The sequence below is a fragment of the Alosa alosa genome, chromosome 5 (assembly GCF_017589495.1).
Source record: "Alosa alosa isolate M-15738 ecotype Scorff River chromosome 5, AALO_Geno_1.1, whole genome shotgun sequence".
NCBI classification, from domain to species: Eukaryota; Metazoa; Chordata; class Actinopteri; order Clupeiformes; family Clupeidae; genus Alosa; species Alosa alosa.
In genome coordinates, this window is record NC_063193.1 from 36,207,718 (window position 1) to 36,228,372 (window position 20,655).

General features: G+C 44.8%; 1 protein-coding gene across 1 annotated transcript in view; it reads left to right on the forward strand.

The window, feature by feature from the left end:
• c5 (complement component 5) overlaps positions 1-20,655 on the forward strand; it is a 102,791-nt gene that overhangs the window by 69,288 nt on the left and 12,848 nt on the right. The window contains exons 24-35 of the mRNA XM_048244588.1: positions 564-653; positions 1,635-1,847; positions 4,526-4,604; positions 6,014-6,173; positions 6,930-7,031; positions 7,480-7,657; positions 9,214-9,419; positions 10,044-10,196; positions 14,302-14,364; positions 14,618-14,711; positions 14,799-14,838; positions 15,569-15,671. Coding sequence (XP_048100545.1) covers positions 564-653; positions 1,635-1,847; positions 4,526-4,604; positions 6,014-6,173; positions 6,930-7,031; positions 7,480-7,657; positions 9,214-9,419; positions 10,044-10,196; positions 14,302-14,364; positions 14,618-14,711; positions 14,799-14,838; positions 15,569-15,671 — 1,481 coding nt within the window. The remainder of the gene's footprint in view (positions 1-563; positions 654-1,634; positions 1,848-4,525; positions 4,605-6,013; positions 6,174-6,929; positions 7,032-7,479; positions 7,658-9,213; positions 9,420-10,043; positions 10,197-14,301; positions 14,365-14,617; positions 14,712-14,798; positions 14,839-15,568; positions 15,672-20,655) is intronic.

Below are 20,655 nucleotides of genomic sequence, written 5' to 3' on the forward strand. Positions count from 1 at the left end.
CACAAACTTCACATACGCTCACACAAACCTCACATACACTCACACAAAACTCACATACGCTCAAACAAAACTCACACGACATCACACAAACCTTTACACGACAGCACACAAACCTCACATACGCTCACACAAACCTCACATACAGTACGCGCACACGACATTCACACGACATCACACAAAATTCACATGAAATCACACCTTTTAAATAAAACCACACAAGCTTCAGATGAAATTACACAAACTTCACATTAGCTCACACAAACCTCAGATCACACAAACTTAAAATGAAACCTCACAAACATCAGATAAAGCTACACAAACTAAACTCCATCACTTGCGGTGTCACTATTGTGTAATATTGGACGTGCCAGAGAGCCTGGCTGTTTGGTGTCAGATTGAGGCTTCCTGAAGTTCATGTTCTAATCCTCTCTAAGTCTCATTTGTCTCTCTGTTCATTTGTTTGTGTTTTTGTTTGTTTTCTGCATAAAATTCAGTACAGTCCAGTACACCAGAGTTGACAGTAAAAAGCAATAGTGACATCTTTCTGGATTTCTCTCCCCCAGGAAGTGCCAAGAGAAAAGTGGAGCTGAGGAACTCTTTTCCTCCAAAGGTGGTGCCAAACTCACCAGTGGAGCGGCGCCTCACTCTTACCGGTAACAAACACCATGTTTAAAACGGAACAACGGCTGTAATAAACGCCATGTTTAAAACGGAACAACGGCTCTAACAAACACAATGTTTAAAATGGAACAACGGCTCTAACAAACGCTATGTTTAAACAGGATCAACGGCCGTAACAAACGCTATGTTTAAACAGGAACAACAGCTTTACGTAACAAACGCCATCTTTAAACACTAACAATGGCTCTAACGAACGCCATGTTGAAACAGAAACAACGGCTCTAACAAACGACATGTTTAAACAAAAACAACAGCCGTAACAAATGGCATGTTTAAAACAGGATCAACGGCCGTAACAAACGTCATGTTTAAACAGGAGCAACGGCCGTAACAAACGTCATGTTTAAACAGGAACAACAGCCGTAACAAACGTCATGTTTAAACAGGAACAAAAGCTGTAACAAATGGCATGTTTAAACAGGAACAGCTTTTTTCCTGCCATCTTCCTGTTTTAATATTTTCCTGTAAAATATCCCATATTTTAATATTCTCATAACATTAGCCCTACCACCGGACCTGATAGTCTTTGTACTGTTGTCCTGTTGTTTCCCCCTTGCCCTTCCAGTGAAAGAGATGTTTAGATAATGGCATGGTTTATGTGAGATAATAGCATGGTTTATGTGAGATTTAATGCCAATCTGTAAGCAAAGTCACGTTAGACCTAGCCCCACCTCGTTTAGTTAGTGCAGCAGTTTTGTAGTGTGACAGCAACAGAAAGAAGAATTTTGAAATTGACGAGTATTTTGTCTAAGAAACCCAGGAAATCTCACTTATTTTCAATGCTCAATGTTGACAACTATGGACCAAAATGAGTCTGACTGAATTGAATTGATTTAAATTCAACTGAACTGAGCTAAACATATCTGTGCTACACTCAGCCAAATGAAATGTCTCGATGAGTGACTTGAATTGAGTGAAATGGAATGGAATTGTGTCTGTGTTTGTGTGTGAAGGTGAATTGCTGGGAGAGGTACTGGCCATCATGAACGACCCCAAGGGGCTTCAGCAGCTGGTGAACCTGCCACGGGGCTCTGCTGAGAAGGAGCTGATGGGTCTCCTGCCCCTCTACTACGTGTACCACTACATGGAGATGGGCAGCCACTGGGCCGGCCTTGGGCCCCAGGCCGCCGACATCAAGGCCGACCTCAAAAACAAGATGAAGGAGGGTGAGGCTGCCTAGCCAATGGGTCTTTGGTAGATCAGATCAAACAGATCCCAGCCAACAGGTCTTATGTAGACCAGATCAAACAGACACCAGCCAACAGGTCTTTGGTAGATCAGATCAAACAGATACCAGCCAACGGGTCTTATGTAGATCAGATCAAACATACCAACCAGCCAACGGGTCTTTGGTAGATCAGATAACAGATACCAGCCAACAGGTCTTTGGTAGATCAGATCAAACAGAGAGGGGGTCTGGCACCTGTAAAAATATATTTTGGATGTGCGCACCACTTCTCCACAAACCAATGTCAAGATGTGCATGCTTATTTATGCTTATTGACGTAAAACAAATCATTTTTTTACCACTCAGGCATACCCTAATTGACCGATCCCAAGCCCCGCCCCCTTTTACTATGTCACAATGAGTACGTCGGAGGACCTCGGTCAACCTCGGTCAATTTTGAATTTTATAGTGTCCATTCTGTAGCCTACAATACGCCGGTTATGTGAATGATAATGCTTCTTTTGCAAGTAGACTAAGTAACTAAATAACTAAAGAGCTCAAAAAGGTTCAAATATATGCCTGGGATACTTGTAGAAGTGACATCCGATATCCTGACCGTGTGAAACGTTGACAGACATAGGCCTAACTTTGCATAACTTTGGATAGGCTGCTACTTTTCAGTAAAGAAATCTGAGTGTGTACGAAAATGTTCCCTTTTTTATGTTCATAACTACATACAAAAACATAACTAAACCTGGTTTCCACTGTTGAAACGACAACATAAGCCCTCATAAAAAATTATACCTACCTTGCAGGAACTGAACTCACACTCATACAATTGGAAGTGCGGCTCAAATAGGCTACACTTCAATCCGCGTGATCGCCTTACACACAATAAGAATACTTTCAGCTTTTAGACATAGGCTACCTTGCCATGTTTAACTTGGGATAGAAGACTGTTCACAGAAATAAGCTAATGACCATTTTTTCAACAAACGGAATAGACTACTGCGATGCATCATTGATGGCTGAACGAGAGATAGCCAATGTCTTCTAAAGATCCAATCATGTGCCGATTGAAAACCTTGCTGTATAGGCTATGCAGTCTCGAAATCGACAATATTAGGCCTACTACATTGCCCACATTTAAATTAAGTATAGCATAAGCGGGCACTGATGAAGTCTTGTGCAAGACAAATCACGCCTGCAAACTGCAGATATGTCGTGCGTTGTATGGGTAAACTCGGGTAGGCCTAGATCTAGTGATTTGGAACTAGAAACATGGTGTTTAAATCTGTGATTGGGATTTCTGTGCTGAGAGACAAGGCATCACGAGTCGAGTTCCAGCGTGTAGCCGTGGGTATGATGAGCAGGTGAGGAGCTTTCTCTTGAGAACATCCTCAGCCTGGTCTGAAGCCATGGTAGAGTGACTAGTTGTCCAGAGAGCTGTAGACTTGGCGAGAGCGCTTCTGTAAACTGCTTTACATTCATTGTTACTGGTCAGCCATTTCTCCAGGTAATTTTTTGAGATAAGATTAAGTGTACGTGATGCACAGCGCAGATGAGGTGGCAGTGAATATGTTTCGTCTGATTCTGTGGAGAGTGCTTCGGCAACATCAGTAAAAGTGACCTTCTCTTCCTCCTCCTCATCAGATGGCTCGTCAGTCAGATTCATCATCAGGATGGGATTCAAACATTCTAAAGGCTTTAACAAAATTGCTGCCATTATCGGTGACACATGCTGTTACTTTGTGTGATAGCCCAAAGGCTGAATGCACCTGTTCTATTTGGCTATGACATCGTAAGTGTGTCTTCCTCTCACCTTCCTGCAGGCAACAGCAGCCTTCTCGCGTTTAAAACTAATGCTGTCTATCCAGTGCACCGTCATTCCCAAGTAACTTTTGTTGTTGGCGGACCAAATGTCCGCGGTGGTAGACACATTGGGCAATTTGTCTGCAACCCGCCAGCAGACCATCAGAGAATCTTGCTATCTGGGTAGTTAACTCTTAAACCAGGTATATGAGCTAATTAGTGAAATCACCTGTGTTTAGCGCAGTATTTTTCAACCACTGTGCCGGGGCACACTAGTGTGCCGTGAGAGATCATCAGGTGTGCCGCAGAAAATTACCCAAATGTCACTCACTGGTCCAGAAAAGCAACTGTTGCATCAAAGAATTTATAACCACATGCTCTCATTGATTGTATGATTGCACTATTTGTGGTATGCAGGCATTGTACAACGGGGGCCCCATATCCAGTATTCACAGAATCATCACATATCTAGTTTATAACAACAAATAAATTAGATATAGTCACCTACAAATGAAACAGAGGGCACTTGTTTTATTGAGCAGGTCTTGCATAGAAGCCATAATAAGGCCATATCTGTGTATTATTTGAAGTTTTAGGCTATGGTATGTTTATTTTTTCTTCCCACAGGATGTTGGTGTGCCATGGGACATTTTAAGTGTTAAAAGTGTGCCGTGGGACATTTTAAGTGTCAAAAGTGTGCCGTGGCACAAAAAAGGTTGAAAAACACTGGTTTAGCGCACAGGTAGAACTAATACATGGCAGGACTTTTACTTTCTGAAGCTGGACTTTTACATCACTACTGAAACATTCTCAGGCATCCATTTTCAAACATTCTCAGAATGTCTGTGTGTTCTGTTTGCCCAGGCCTCATCAGCATCATGTCCTTTAAGACAAGAGTCAACGACGCCTTCAGCATGTGGAAGGACAGAGAAGCAAGCACATGGTAAACATGCGTATTGTGCTGCTAACACTTCATGATAAACATGTGGCTAGTGCTAGTGCTGCTAACACTTCATGCAGCTAGTGCTAGTGCTGCTAACGCTAGTGCTGCTAACACTTCATGATAAACATGTGGCTAGTGCTGCTAACGCTAGTGCTGCTAACACTTCATGATAAACATGTGGCTAGTGCTGCTAACACTTCATGATAAACATGTGGCTAGTGCTAGTGCTGCTAACACTTCATGATAAACATGTGGCTAGTGCTGCTAACGCTAGTGCTGCTAACACTTCATGATAAACATGTGGCTAGTGCTGCTAACGCTAGTGCTGCTAACACTTCATGATAAACACATGGCTAGTGCTGCTAACGCTAGTGCTGCTAACTCTTCATGATAAGCATGCGGCGAGTGCTGCTATCGCTAGTGCTGCTAACACTTCATGATAAACATGTGGCTAGTGCTACTAACACTTCATGATAAACATGGGGCTAGTGCTGCTAATTAGTAGGCCTGTGTCACGTTTGCGCACGTGCATGACATCCTACCCCAGCTTCTGCCTGGCCACCTGGCTGCACATGAACTCTTCATGAACTTTACTACATCTCTTGGCTGCTGCCTGGCAACACATGACATCTTCAAAAAAATCTACCACACTAGTGCTGCTAATGTGAGTGCTGCTAACACTTCATGATAAACATGTAGCTAGTGCTCCTGCTGCTAACGCTAGTGCTGCTAGTGCTTGTGCTGCCAACATTTCATGATAAATATGTGACTAGTGCTGCTAAAACTTCACGATAAACATGCAGCTAGTGCTAGAGCTGCTAACACTTCATAATAAACATGCAGCTAGTGCTGCTAATGCTAGTGCTGCTAACACTTCATGTTAAACATGCAGCTAGTGCTGCTAATGCTAGTGCTGCTAACACTTCATGTTAAACATGTGGCTAGTGCTGCTGACGCTAGTGCTGCTGACGCTAGTGTTGCTAACGCTACTGCTGCTAACACTTCATGATAAGCATGCGGCTAGTGCTAGTGCTGCTAACACTTCACAACACATGATTAAGCAAGGCTCAGGTGTTACTGCTATACTATATTCTGGCTAAAGCCCTATTGTTCAAGAATTGGTATTTATCTCTTGTCCGCACTTTTCGATGTAGCTTATTCTCTTTAGCCTTATAACATTCCGGGGTCAAAGGAAGTCTATCAGACTAGAAAGTGTCCAGTGAAAACCAGAAAGGCGTGGTTAAATAACCACAGTCCACAGTCACCATAGTTAGCTTACCCCACTCCTCCCTCCTCACTTCTGCAGCTGCTGCTATTTTAACATGTGTTCACATAGCTGATGCTTTAAATTCAAATCGGCTATGTAATATAATGTAATATAATAATGTCTATGTAAACCTTTTTCCCAGGCTTACTGCTCTCATGGTGAAGACTCTGGCAGAAGTGAACAAGTACACTGCTGTGGATGGCAATGATGTCTCCAAGTGCATCTATTGGCTGGTCAACAGCTGTCAGAAAGCAGATGGGTCTTTCCTGGAAACATCCAACTACAAGCCTATAAAACTCATGGTAGTTACCACACACATGTTAAGCGTTAGTCGCCATTAGTTGCCAAAATGTGGTGTCATTTTTCTTCTTCTTTGTTGTTGTTGTTGTGATAGTTGTTGTTGTGATAGTTGTTGTTGTGATAGTTGTCTTTTTCTTTTTTTTCGAGGGAATCTATGGTAATGCAAAGAACATGGTGTGAACTTGTCCGAGTCTAAATCAGTCTGTCGGGTTTATTTCTCTTTTATCATTCTTCATATATTTGTATTTATTTTTCCTCATGATGCGTGTAGCGTGTCCCTGATGTGTGTGTGTGTGTGTGTGTAGCGTGTCCCTGATGTGTGTGTGTGTGTGTGTGTAGAGTGTCCCTGATGTGAGTGTGTGTGTGTGTAGCGTGTCCCTGATGTGTGTGTGTGTGTGTGTAGCATGTCCCATATGGGTGTGTGTGTAGTGTGTCCCTGATGTGTGTGTGTGTGTGTGTGTGTGTGTGTGTAGCGTGTCCCTGATGGGTGTGTGTGTGTGTGTGTGGCGTGTCCCTGATGGGTGTGGGTGTGTGTGTGTAGCGTGTCCCTGATGGGTGTGTGTGTGTGTGTGTCTGTAGCGTGTCCCTGATGGGTGTGGGTGTGTGTGTGTAGCGTGTCCCTGATGGGTGTGGGTGTGTATGTGTGTAGTGTGTCCCTGATGGGTGTGTGTGTGTGTGTGTGTGTAGCGTGTGCCTGATGTGTGTGTGTGTGTGTGTGTGTGTAGCGTGTCCCTGATGGGTGTGGGTGTGTATTGCAGGGCGCTGGAGCCGACACCACAGAACAGGCCGCTTACCTCACGTCCTTCGTCATCATCGGAATCAAGAACGCCATGGCGGAAGTTCCAGAATGTAATCTCCAGGTAACTATGGAACTTAGAACATTTCTATGATTATGAATGAAATCTCCAGGTAGCTATGGGACTTAGAACATTTCTATGATTATGAATGTAATCTCCAGGTAGCTATAGATATAATAACATTTCTATGATTATGAATGTAATCTCCAGGTAGCTATGAAACTTAAAACATTTCTATGATTTTGAATGAAATCTCGAGAAACTTAAAACATTCATGATCATGAAAGGAAAAAAATCATTATAAACCCATAAATGCCAACATCATCAGATGCCCACCTGAATAACCCAGCAGACAAATCCATTAAAATCTGTATAACCATAAAATTGCCGTAAAATCTGTGCATCGCCACAGAAGTTGTCAATGAGAGAGAGTTGTTTGCCGCAGCAGCTATATACGCTATATTCCTCCAGCGCTAAACTCTTCCTGCCTGTTGTGTCTGTTCTGAGCAAGCTGTATTCGGAGTCACTGAAGAAGGCAGAGAGCTTCCTGTTCGACAGTGTCCAGTCGGGGAAGCTGAAGAGCCTGTACGTGCGAGCGGTGACGGCCTACGCTCTCAGCCTCCTCGACAGCAGCAGCATTCCGTCCGTAACGCTCTACGAGGGACTGCAGGCGGCCGCCAGTGTCAAAGGTCAGAACCCCAGCAGCTGGGCCACAGCCAGCATCAGTCTTATAGTCCGTCCTCCATGCAATTCTTTCTTATTTGTTAGAATGGATGGATGGATGGGAGAATGGATGGATGGATAGATGGCTGGATGGTTGGGTGGATGACTATTTAGATGGAATATTCAATACAGCCTGATTTACCCCCGCCATGTTTTTAAAGTTTATTTTGGGGCTTTTCTAGCCTTTATTCACAAGACAATGGAGAGCAGGCCCGAAGCAAGTGGGAGAGATAGTTATATTGTGTTGCATTGTGCTGTACTGTGTTTCATTGAGTTGTGTTGTGTTGAGTCGTGTCGTGTTGAGTCTTGTTGTGTTGTGTTGTGTTGCATTGTGCTGTACTGTGTTTCATTGAGTTGTGTTGTGTTGAGTCGTGTTGTGTTGTGTTGTGTTGTGTTGCATTGTGCTGTACTGTGTTTCATTGAGTCGTGTTGTGTTGAGTCATGTTGTGTTGTGTTGAGTCGTGTTGTGTTGTGTTGTGTTGAGTCGTGTTGTGTTGAGTCGTGTTGTGTTGAGTCGTGTTGTGTTGAATCGTGTTGTGTTGAGTCGTGTTGTGTTGTGTCGTGTTGAGTCGTGTTGTGTTTTGTCGTGTTGAGTCGTGTTGTGTTGTGTCGTGTTGTGTTGAGTCGTGTTGCGTTGTGTTGAGTCGTGTTGTGTTGAGTCGTGTTGTGTTGAGTCGTGTTGTGTTGAGTTGTGTTGTGTCGTGTTGTGTTGTGTTGAGTTGTGTTGTGTCGTGTTGTGTTGAGTCGTGTTGTGTTGAGTTGTGTTGTGTTGTGTTGTGTTGTGTTGAGTCGTGTTGTGTTGAGTCGTGTTGTGTTGAGTTGTGTTGTGTCGTGTTGTGTTGTGTTGAGTCGTGTTGAGTTGTGTTGTGTCGTGTTGTGTTGTGTTGAGTCGTGTTGTGTTGTGTTGTGCTGTACTGTGTTTCATTGAGTCGTGTTGTGTTGTGTTGTGCTGTACTGTGTTTCATTGAGTCGTGTTGTGTTGTGTTGTGCTGTACTGTGTTTCATTGAGTCGTGTTGTGTTGTGTTGTGTTGTGCTGCAGGTAGCTGTGTCTCCATATCTGCTCATGGGTGTGTCCTGCTCATGTGTGTGTCCTGCTCATGGGTGTGTCCTGTCTCTGCTCATGGGTGTGTCCTGCTCATGTGTGTTTCTTGCTCGTGTGTGTGTCCTGTCTCTGTATCTGCTCCTGTGTGTGTCCTGTGTCTGCTCATGTGTGTGTCCTGTGTCTGCTCATGTGTGTGTCCTGTGTCTGCTCATGTGTGTGTCCTGTATCTGCTCATGTGTGTGTCCTGTGTCTGCTCATGTGTGTGTCCTGTATCTGCTCGTGTGTGTGTCCTGTGTCTGCTCGTGTGTGTGTCCTGTGTCTGCTCGTGTGTGTGTCCTGTGTCTGCTCGTGTGTGTGTCCTGTGTCTGCTCGTGTGTGTGTCCTGTGTCTGCTCATGTGTGTGTCCTGTGTCTGCTCGTGTGTGTGTCCTGTCTCCATATCTGCTCATGTGTGTGTCATGTCTCCGTGTGTCCCTGCAGGTAACCCACCTGTGGTGCGCTTCTGGCAGGAAGACTCGTCGGCTGCGAACCCCCTGAAGCCACATAAGGCGTCGGCCCAGACGGTGGAGACAACCGTCTACGTGCTGCTGACCGCCCTGCTGAGAGGCCACGCCTCCCACGTCAAACCCATCCTCACCTGGCTCACGCAGGACCAGCGCTACGGCGGAGGATTCTACTCTACGCAGGTACAAGCCAGCCAATCAGAATCAGCCACCACACTCAGGGGACCAATTAGAGGCAGGCAACAGACACCAGTTACCAATCACTGTCAGGCAGGACGTCCACACAGGAGACCAATCAGAAGCCAATTACCCAACGTAGGTCACCAATCAGACACCCCTGCGAAGTGACCAATCAACATAAGGCATCCATTGCAAATGACCAATCAATATGCACACACCACAAGTGAACAACTGGAATCTGGCCTCCAACACAGGCAACCAATCACTCCACTCCACTTCACAAGCAGGGAAAGTCAAGCTAAGCTTTGGGGCAGCCGTGGCCTACTGGTTAGCACTTCGGACTTGTGACCGGAGGGTTGCCAGGTCGAACCCCGACCAGTAGGCATGGCTGAAGTGCCCTTGAGCAAGGCACCTAACCCCTCACTGCTCCCCGAGTGCCGCTGTTGTTGCAGGCAGCTCACTGCACCGGGATTAGTGTGTGCTTCACCTCACTGTTTGTTCACTGTGTGCTGAGTGTGTTTCACTAATTCACGGATTGGGATAAATGCAGAGACCAAATTTCCCTCACGGGATCAAAAGAGTATATATACTTATACTTATACTTACATAACTCTGTGTTATTGATAGGACACTATACTCACCTTGGAGGCCTTGGCCAAGTATAGCATCATGACCAAGGATGCCATCCTGAACATGGGCATCAAGGCGGCATACAGGACCAAAGGAGACCTGGATTTCATCACCCTCACGGACAGCAGACCTGTTGGCAAGCCCATAACAGTAAGCGAAACTTGGTCTTTCATTTAGCAGACTCTTCAAGATAGATAGATAGATAGATAGATAGATAGATAGATAGATACTTTATTGATCCTCAAGGGGAAATTCAAGAAATTCAAGAAATTCAATGTGAAGCCACAATGTCATCATTTAGCTACTCAAGCTTTATTTATGAAAGATAATTCATTTAGTATTTGGATCAAAGTATTTAGTTTAGCACACATCACATAATTGTAAAACATTTGCCCAAATAAGTGATATTTAAAAAAAATGATGCTGATGATGTGATAGCTTAACGGTCTTTGTCCTACCTTAGTCACTTAAGCTGAAATGAACTTGTTTGGATTCAGCCAAATGTCAATATTGGAAAGCTGCAGTTGGCAAGTCTGACAGATTGAGGGGACATAGTAAATGTTGAATGTTTACAACTCTCATGCCCCTCCCCCACTACCACCGAGCACCATCTCATGGAGTTTGTGCTCGTCAGTGTGCACCAGACTGCACCAGAATGTGATTGACAGTCAGACCTCACACTGCCCTGCTTTAATTGGACTAGAAGAACCGGGAGCTGTGGATTTGTTTTAGGTGGAGGTAGAAGTGCGGTTTTCTTTCTAAAACCGGCTGATTTATGTTGTTCTGTCAGAGCATAGTGTTGGTTTCAGTGAATATGATCAAAACAATCTTGCCAACTGCAGCTTTAATTAAATTTTCTAGTCTAAACCATAGGCATTCATATTGTTTGTAAGGCACATTGTCACCTTGTCATAGGGCACTCTATGAAGAGGTTAGCGGATAGGTTATTTCATGGCTTAAAATGAACACAGGAAAGAATATCAAGTCCAGATAATTTGGAAAAAACATATCTTAATATATCTCATATATTATGTAAGGGATAATGTATATAACGCCGGTCATTATTGGGAAAATAAGTCCCGACAGGGCTTAACCGACCTCAATAGCCAGCAAAGCGGATACTTAGCAACGGTCTGTTATTGAGAATTAGCAGACCACCGAACGTTGGGAAGGCTCATTCAAGTGAATGTGGCATTCTGCAGCACTCTGAAGAGCCGTGTAATAAATATACTGTATATCTTATATATCTTAAAACGGGAAAAACCGGTGCTACCTATCTGGAGCCAACAGCTAGAGCAGCCACTACAGCTACAGCGCTACACTCTGGGGGCAGCTACACTATGGGGGCAGCTACTCTATGGGGCAGCTACAGTGCTACACTATGGGGGCAGCTACACTCTGGGGGCAGCTACACTATGGGGGCAGCTACACTATGGGGGCAGCTACACTCTGGGGGCAGCTACACTATGGGGGCAGCTACAGTGCTACTCTATGGGGGCAGCTACACTATGGGGGCAGCTACAGTGCTACACAATGGGGGCAGCTAAAGTGCTACTCTATGGGGGCAGCTACTTTATGGGGGCAGCTACACTATGGGGCAGCTACAGTGCTACACTATGGGGGCAGCTAAAGGGTGCTGGGGCAGCCACACCATGGGGGGGGCAGCTACACCATGGGGCAGCCACAGTGGGGGCAGCTACTCCATGGGGCAGCATGGGGCAGCTACTCTATGGGGCAGCTACACTATGGGGCAGCTACACTATGGGGCAGCAGCTACACTATGGGGCAGCTACACCATGGGGCAGCTACAGTGGGGGCTACACTATGGGGGCAGCTACACCATGGGGCAGCTACACCATGGGGGCAGCTACACTATGGGCAGCTACACCATGGGGCAGCTACAGTGCCACACTATGGGGCAGCTACACTATGGGGCCACAGTGCTACACTATGGGGCAGCTACACTATGGGGGCAGCTACAGTGCTACACTATGGGGGCAGCTACACTATGGGGCAGCTACACTATGGGGCAGCTACAGTGCTACACTATGGGGCAGCTACACTATGGGGACAGCTACACTATGGGGCAGCTACAGTGCTACACTATGGGGGCAGCTACACTATGGGGGCAGCTACACTATGGGGCAGCTACAGTGCTACACTATGGGGCAGCTACTCTATGGGGGCAGCTACACTATGGGGGCAGCTACAGTGCTACACTATGGGGGCAGCTACACTATGGGGGCAGCTACAGTATGGGAGCAACTACACTATGGGGCAGCTACACTATGGGGGCAGCTAAAGTGCTACTCTATGGGGGCATGTTTAACATTGTACCGGTACAGCTGGTTCAGCTGTAGTTCTGGGTCCAGCTCTGGCGGGATGTGTGTGTGTGTTTGTGTGTGTTCAGGTGTCTGGTGGAGCTGTATGTCTGTGTGTGTGTGTGTCTCTTGTGTGTGTGTGTGTGTGTGTGTGTCTGTTCAGGTTTCTGGTGGTGTTGTGTATGTCTGTGTGTGTGTGTGTGTGTGTGTGTGTGTGTGTGTGAAAAAATTGGATCGAGTCCCCATATGTCACAAACTCCTTGGCTTAAAGGGTAAGGACATAGGCTGACACCGTCGGGTATCGTTTAAATAATAATAATAAGCTTCAATTTATTTACAACATATTTACATAAGTCAGTAAATGGGAAGCAACAAAAGATAAAATAAAGTGTTATGCGCGTCAGCAATGTGTATGCGTAGTGCATAAAGAAAAGGCAATTGGAGCTCTCAGCAGCGTCAAGTCAGAACAGGACAGAGAGGCACAGGGCTGTATTCTGGGCACCAGCGCATGGCGTAACATCCACCCGCATGGCGTAACATCCACCCGCAGAAAGTTTCATTTGCTATTTTGCACGTTTATTTTTTAAACAATGCGCCCAGGGGTGTGGCAATTAACAATCTAGGGAGGGGCCTGGCGCATTGTCTAAAAAGCGTTATTGTACACCTGGTCAGAAGTCAATGGCGAGTTGTTCATATGCTATTTTAAGAGCGCATGTCAACAGACATATTGGCAGGTGCACGCACCATCCTTCTATCATTCATGAAGGCACACCAGCGCACGTCCATGCAAAGCATTACAAATTGCACTATTACAATGAGAACATAATTAGAATAAAGATATTACGAAATACTGTACATCTCATAATGAGTAGTTATTCACCATCATTTGCAAATTGGTAATGACGGTTAAAAGGGATTAGGGAGAGGCGGGAGACACGTATGGAGCACAGCTGAAGACGACTGTCACGAGATATAAGCAACTCCTCTGCAGGATAAATGTTGTTTTATTCAGTCATTTGAGCAACATTAGGGTAAGTGTTGCTTTTTCCAGCCTATGTTTTCGATGGTAACCCATTGTCAGTCAATAGTGAAAGTAACTGCATATAACTGTCTTGTCGTTGACTGACACCTTGGTGAAGTTAGTTTCACTTTGCCAATGAGTTCAAATAATAGACGAGAGCAAATGCGTGAAGGCTATGCTAGGTTTTAGTAATGCATGGTTTAAGAATGACTATTTCATACGGTCCCCTTCAAATGCTACGTTGAATGCCAAAATACCGATGCATTTATTTGACATATATTTCGCTTATGCCAAAAGGAATGACAGATGTCATTCTCATTGGTTTAAAATGATGTTACGCCCCAAACACACCCATATGACTGACTAAAAAACCTAGGAACACCTTGATGCGCCATGTGCTCCACTTTTGATAACGAAGCCCCTCCCAATGTGAACTGGACATCCTACTAAATTTGAATAGACTTTTGACGAGTGACGATGCACTTTAGAATGTCATGATGGGGCCCACAGGCTTTATTCCGGAGTCCATTGACACGGAGCCACCCCCCTCATTAACGACAACCCACTGGAACTCTCAAGTGGAGTAGCCGCAGCTCTCAGCAGCGTCACGCCAGAACAGAACAGAGAGGCCGAATGAGGCCACAGGACACAGGCTTTATTCTGGAGTCCATTACACGGAGCCATGCCCCTCATTAACGACAACCCACTGGAGCCTCCAGCTCCCCCTGCAGGCGGAAATAGACATGACAAGCAGCAACAACATGCCTAGTGCTCAGAGGCACCAGAAAGGCGTCACGCCTCGCGGCACGGCAAAGCCGGGGCTCAGTGTGTGTGTGTGTTCAGGTGTGTGTAGAGGTGTCTGGTGGGGGTCTGCATGTCTGTGTGGAAATTAACACTGATCGTGTTTATTCAGGTGACGAAAAATGATGACATCATCCTCTCCACAGGGCTCAGCACTGGAGTATCTGTGGCTAATGTGAGTGCCCGTCATTTTGATACACACTAGTTAGAACACGCCAGTTCTCCTCAGATACGTCAGTAGTTAGAACACACCAGTTCTCCTCAGACACGTCAGTAGATAGAACACAGACACGTCAGTAGATAGAACACAGACACGTCAGTAGATAGAACACACTAGATCTCCTTAGACACGGCCTCAGTAGACAGTGTGTGTCTTTATACAGTACATATGTTCTACTCAATTTTGTTTCTGTTCTGTTTTTTTACAGCTGAAAACAGTCTATTACAAAATGGTAGAGGACAGTGACACTTGCCACTTTGACATTTCCATTGATATGAAGCCACGCAACCCACGCTCCAATAGTAGGTCTTTAGTCCCCTGTGTTCTGGTCTTTGTGTGAAATACACTTTACGCCCAATTACATGTAACACCTGAACATCTGTCCACAGACTACATGGAGTTGTTACCACGCATCATCGCCTGTGCGAGGTGAGTCAATCCTCACCATCCTCACCTGGTCAATAGCTCATCAGTCATCTGGGCCCATGAAGCGCATGACTGGGTCAGAGGGGTTTGGATATTAGGAAGCTCACAAATGCAGGGAATCCATTGAAATATCAAACCAAAATGAATTGTAGACCCATAAAAAAGAGCCGGTCGGTTAATTTACATAGACGCCATTATGGATAGAAGTGCCAAGTGTCAGCATTGTGTTAGTATAACTATATACTCTATACTGTATATGTACTCTTTTGATCCCGTGAGGGAAATTTGGTCTCTGCATTTATCCAAATCCGTGAATTAGTGAAACACACTCAGCACACAGTGAACTCACAGATCCCGGCGCAGTGAGCTGCCTGCATCAACAGCGGCGCTCGGGGAGCAGTTAGAGGTTAGGTGCTTGCTCAAAAGCACTTCAGCCGTTCCTACTGGTCGGGCTTCGAACCGGCAACCCTCCACTTACAAGTCCGAAGCGCTAACCAGTATGTGTGTATGTTATGTGTGTGTGTGTGTATGCGTGTTTGTGTGTGTGTATGTGTGCGTGTGTATATGTATGCATGTGTGTGTGTGTGTGCGTGTGCGTGCATGTGTGTGTATGTGTGCGTTTGTGTATGTATGCATGTGTATGAGTGTGTGTGTTTGTGTGTGTGCGTGCGTGTGTGTGTGCGTGTATGTATGCGTGTGTGTGTGTGTGTGTGTGTGTGTGTGTCGTGAACAGGTATAAACCATCGGAGAATGAGGTGTACACAGAGGCCAGTCACACTGTCATGGAGATTCAACTGCCAACGGGAGTAAACCCACTACAAGAGGACCTGGACACGGTGAGTGAGGCAAACCAAACACACACACACACACACACACACACACACACATACAGACACAACTACAAGCACGCACGCACGCACACACACACACACACACACAACTACACGCACGCACGCACGCACACACACACACATACAGACACAACTACACGCACACACACACACACACACGCACACACACACATACAGACACAACTACACACGCGCACACACACACACAGACACAACTACACGCACGCACGCACACACACACACATACAGACACAACTACACACACACACACGCGCACGCACACACACACACACACACACACGCACGACGCGATCGCGACGCGACGCACGCACGACGCTCGCGACGCGACGCACGCACGCACGCACGCACACACACACACACACACACACACACACACACACACACACATACAGACACAACTACAAGCACGCACGCACGCACACACACACACACACACACACACACACATACACACACAACTACACGCACGCACGCACGCACACACACACACACATACAGACACAACTACACGCACGCACACACACACACACACACACGCACACACACACATACAGACACAACTACACACGCGCACACACACACACACACATACAGACACAACTACACGCACGCACACACACACACACAGACACAACTACACACGCCACACACACACACATACAGACACAACTACACACACACACACACACACACACACACACACACACACACACACACACACACACACACACACACACACACATACAGACACAACTACGCACACACGCACACACACACACACACACACACACACACTCACACATACAGACACAACTACACGCACACACACACATACACACACACACATAAACATTCACTCATTCTATTTACAACAGGCTTTATCCAGTAAGGGACTCTTAAAAAAGGCAACATTTGCTGGGACCCAATGACAAGGATCTCTGTTTTGTCAGAATTTAGCTGGAGAAAGTTTTTTGACATCCAGTTATTCCAGATGTTGGACAAAATAAATCATGCATAATTAAACATTACCTCGATTTAGGCTACTTGGGTATGGCTTAAGGCTTGACTACACGGTGGTAACGAAAATCGAAATTTGCTGTCTACATTATTGTCAGTGTTGGGGTTAACGCAACTACGCAAATCAAAACAGTGGTGTGATAATTGAGCCAGTAGAGAAATAACTGTTCAGAATTAATCTGTAGCCTTGGGTAGGCTTCTGCAGAAAACAATGTTGTTGCCGATTTAATACTATCTGGCGACGTTTTTAACAGGCTACGCAATAGAGGCTTAGACAACTATGACCCACGTTTTGGTTTCGTAAATTAATTTGCCCTACTTCTTGACTGCAATGTAGCAACCTCTATCGTAAAGTTGTGTAGTTACAACTACACCTCTCGACCTGTGGTAGAATGCTAGAAGCATGGTTCCAGGGATCTTCATGTCAAAGACGTCACTGACGCCAGTTATTTGTTTGCAAATTAATAATTATAAATATATTTAGGTTTCTAATTGATATTTACACTTCTAACCACCATACATCCATATTTTAAAATGCCCAAGGCAGAAAATACATAAATTAAAAGTCAATTTGCAGCCATGTGCACGTAAGTAAGTCACACACTTGCAGATAATAATAAGGTGGTGCGACTTTTGACGAAATCAGCTGAGAATATGTAGCCTTTGATTTTCATGGAGTGGGGGGGGGGGTCCTTGTTAGTTTACGCAAAACCAAGCCAAGAAGGCTGATTCTGATTTTGATAATATGATCTGCACAAAAAAGATAAACTTAGGTAAACAACGATGTCAATATTGTTGTCAACGCCTTAACCCAGATTCGAACTCTTGGACAGGGACTGGTAACTGATGTGCAACGGCGGCTGTCATCTGCCGCCTTAACGCAATGCGCCACAGAAGTATGTGCAGGTGCCCGCTCACGCTACTAAACGCCATTAACCACCTTAGTCCAGACTACTGAAGTTTGAAACTATCATGGTCCAAACTTATAGTACTATGTAAGCACGACAGTTTTGGGAAACAGTCGTAACTTACATGTTGGTTAGTTGAACGATGCATCCTGTTAGTAAAAGCTAACCTCCGTGAGTTGTATCGGAAACGCCCCCAGATCAGCTTGTAGGCCATTAGCGATCTGTTTATTTTATTTTATGAAGCCTACACAGTATATCACATGCCACATTCTCACTTTCAATAGACAGATGCAATAGCCATTGGTCAAGTATTGAGTATGAAGCAATTAAGAAAGTACCCTATACAAAAAGTACTTCATACTATCATAAAAATTCATTAAAACGAATAGCATTTTGCAACTTGACAAAACACTGGATTAAATATCGTAGGCACAGGAGAAAACTTGTACATCCATTGGCCCGTGGGGAGATCACATGCCAGTTGCCTCTCCCTTCAGTATGACTTGTTCGGCTGTGAGCTTGTTTCGCCAAAAAAAAAAACTATTGCAGATATCAATGCGTCTTTGTTCAAGGGTTTGGCCTCACAGAAGAGGCTTAGACAACTATGACCCACGTTTTGGTTTCATAATTTGCACTACTTATTGACTGCAATGTAGTCAATTGACTGCTTGACAGGTTATTTTTATTTTTCTGTACAATACACAAATACATCTGCTTTATGCCGCAGAATTATGCACTTGGATAGCCTATAGAACGGGCACATTTTGGAGAGAACGCAAGAATCTGTAGGCTATTTGTGGCTGGTTACCAGCAAACAATGTTTAATGCATTAACTGAAGACGTCAAACATTTTCTAAACAATACAAACAGAAAGGATGCAGAAGAGTCATTGCCAGTGGAAGAACAAAATGCTGAATGAAGCCCAAATTTATGAAGGCATATCTGGCAAGTTGTTATTTTTGAAGACGAAATGGTTGGGCTATAGGCCTAGTTTGCAAGAATGAGACATAAAGCGTGAGCATGCCACACTATCCACAGCTGTGGTAGCGGGGTAGGAGGATTACTGTTAGCGGAGGATTTATATAAAATTCTTCAACAGAAGGCCTGCCTCGAATGCAGGCTTGTGGTTTGGCGCAGCCTACAGTAAGTAGGTCTAGTGAGTTAGGAGTCCTCTAGACTTCTTTTCAGCTATCTCAGAGGTGGAAAGTTATGCTTAAGTTGGGGGCAGGGCCGGGTTAACAATTCATAGACCCTTGGGAACAAATGTCTGATGGCCCCCTGCCCCCAGCCAACGTGAATCGGGCGTCAGTTAATAGGCCTATCGTGAAGATTTGTATTGCCATTTAAGGCACGAAGATCTGTGAGGCCAAGCCTCACCAAGTAGCCCGCTTATTTACAACTAACATTACATTTAATTAAACTGCTTAGGCTATGCCGAAATAGTTTCAACATTTTGAATATCAGTGTCAGGTGAATTAGGAAATGCCTTATGGCTGAAAGCTGCTTGGGATCCCCCTGTCAAGCAATAACCATACAAAAACTTAAAACAGATGACATGATGCGCATCACTGACATAATGCTAAATAATATAGCCTAGATATTCCAATATATTCAATACATGTGTTTATTTTAGAGGGATATTCAACGTCATTTTTGAGCAATTTTGACAGCCCTAGTCCACTGTAGGCTACGCCAATCGTCTATTAACACCTTCCACTAACCCCGGTGAGTGGGGGTCGCTATAATGCGTGTGAAATAGCACCATTGAGTAGCCTATGCGAAATAGCCTTAAAATCGTTCCGGTGTTGTGTGCCTTCTGGTTTCTCCACCTACTGGTTTCCTTTAGCGTGCATGCGCTTGCAGCAGTTGTCAGACATTCACAAACAAGTTGTTTTAGGCGGTTTGAAGTCGCTTTTCATACGCCATGAGCGCTCGGCTACATTACAGCCACTCGGACAAAAGACATGTAAAAATATATGTTTTGAAAACTAGCATTAAACTGGATTCGATCCCGCAAAAGCAACACACGCGTGACTCTCTCCATCCTGATTCCTTACTCTTTGAGCCAACTAATATGTTACGCGAATCAATTAACTGTTGTAGGCTACCATTAATTAATAATGTAGGCAACACCCAGGTAACATGTTGTCCAGGCTATCTGAAACAAGGGGTTGCCTCTCATGTACAACAACTGGTTACGCGGGCTGCTACAGTCGCCAGTGCACTGTGCACAGTAGGCCTATGCTACTCTTTTGTGGTTAATCAACTAAAAATAAAAGATGTATTTGGTGATGACGTTATTGTAGGCCTAGTAGACCTAAATTCTGAGAAATTAAATGGTACGAGAAACGATCTACATAGCGCACCAGACCGCGATGTCTTCAAGGGTTGAATGAAGGAGTTTGTAAAATTAGTGTATTTTTCAAGTCAATAAACATTCTTAATTTTCGAATGTCTTTGTCAGGGAACATCTGACTTTTAAAAACCATAGGCCTGGTAGTCGCTCAGACAAGGAGTTATAAGATAAAGGCAATACCATTTGTGTCACCTAATGCAGTTCAGTGAATTAGCAAGATACCATCAGAAGGCAACAATCATAGCGCCAGCTCTCTCCCCTAGCATAAAGCTGTCTGCGTGTTGTAGGCTAGATTTGCGTGAGTTCTTTCTATCTGATTACTTTTGTGAGTTGCGACCACCTAGGCTATGTTATAGACGTTCTATGAGGTACCAGTGTTTAGCTGTGTCACAAAACAATAAGCTTTGTCAGACTACTTTTAAAATGATATTCAGGGCTATATACATTTTAAACATTCGGGGCTGAAGACCCGACAAAGCCTTGCATTAATTCTTCAGGTGGGAAGTGTCAGGAATTTTCATACGAGACGCTCTCATTGGTGGTTAGTATATGAAGTAGGGAATTGACAGCAACATATCCAATCACATTATGAGAGATGCTGAATTTAACATAAACTGCGATGTTTGATTTTAAATGAAGGTAAATTTAGCCGGACTGTAAGCTGGCA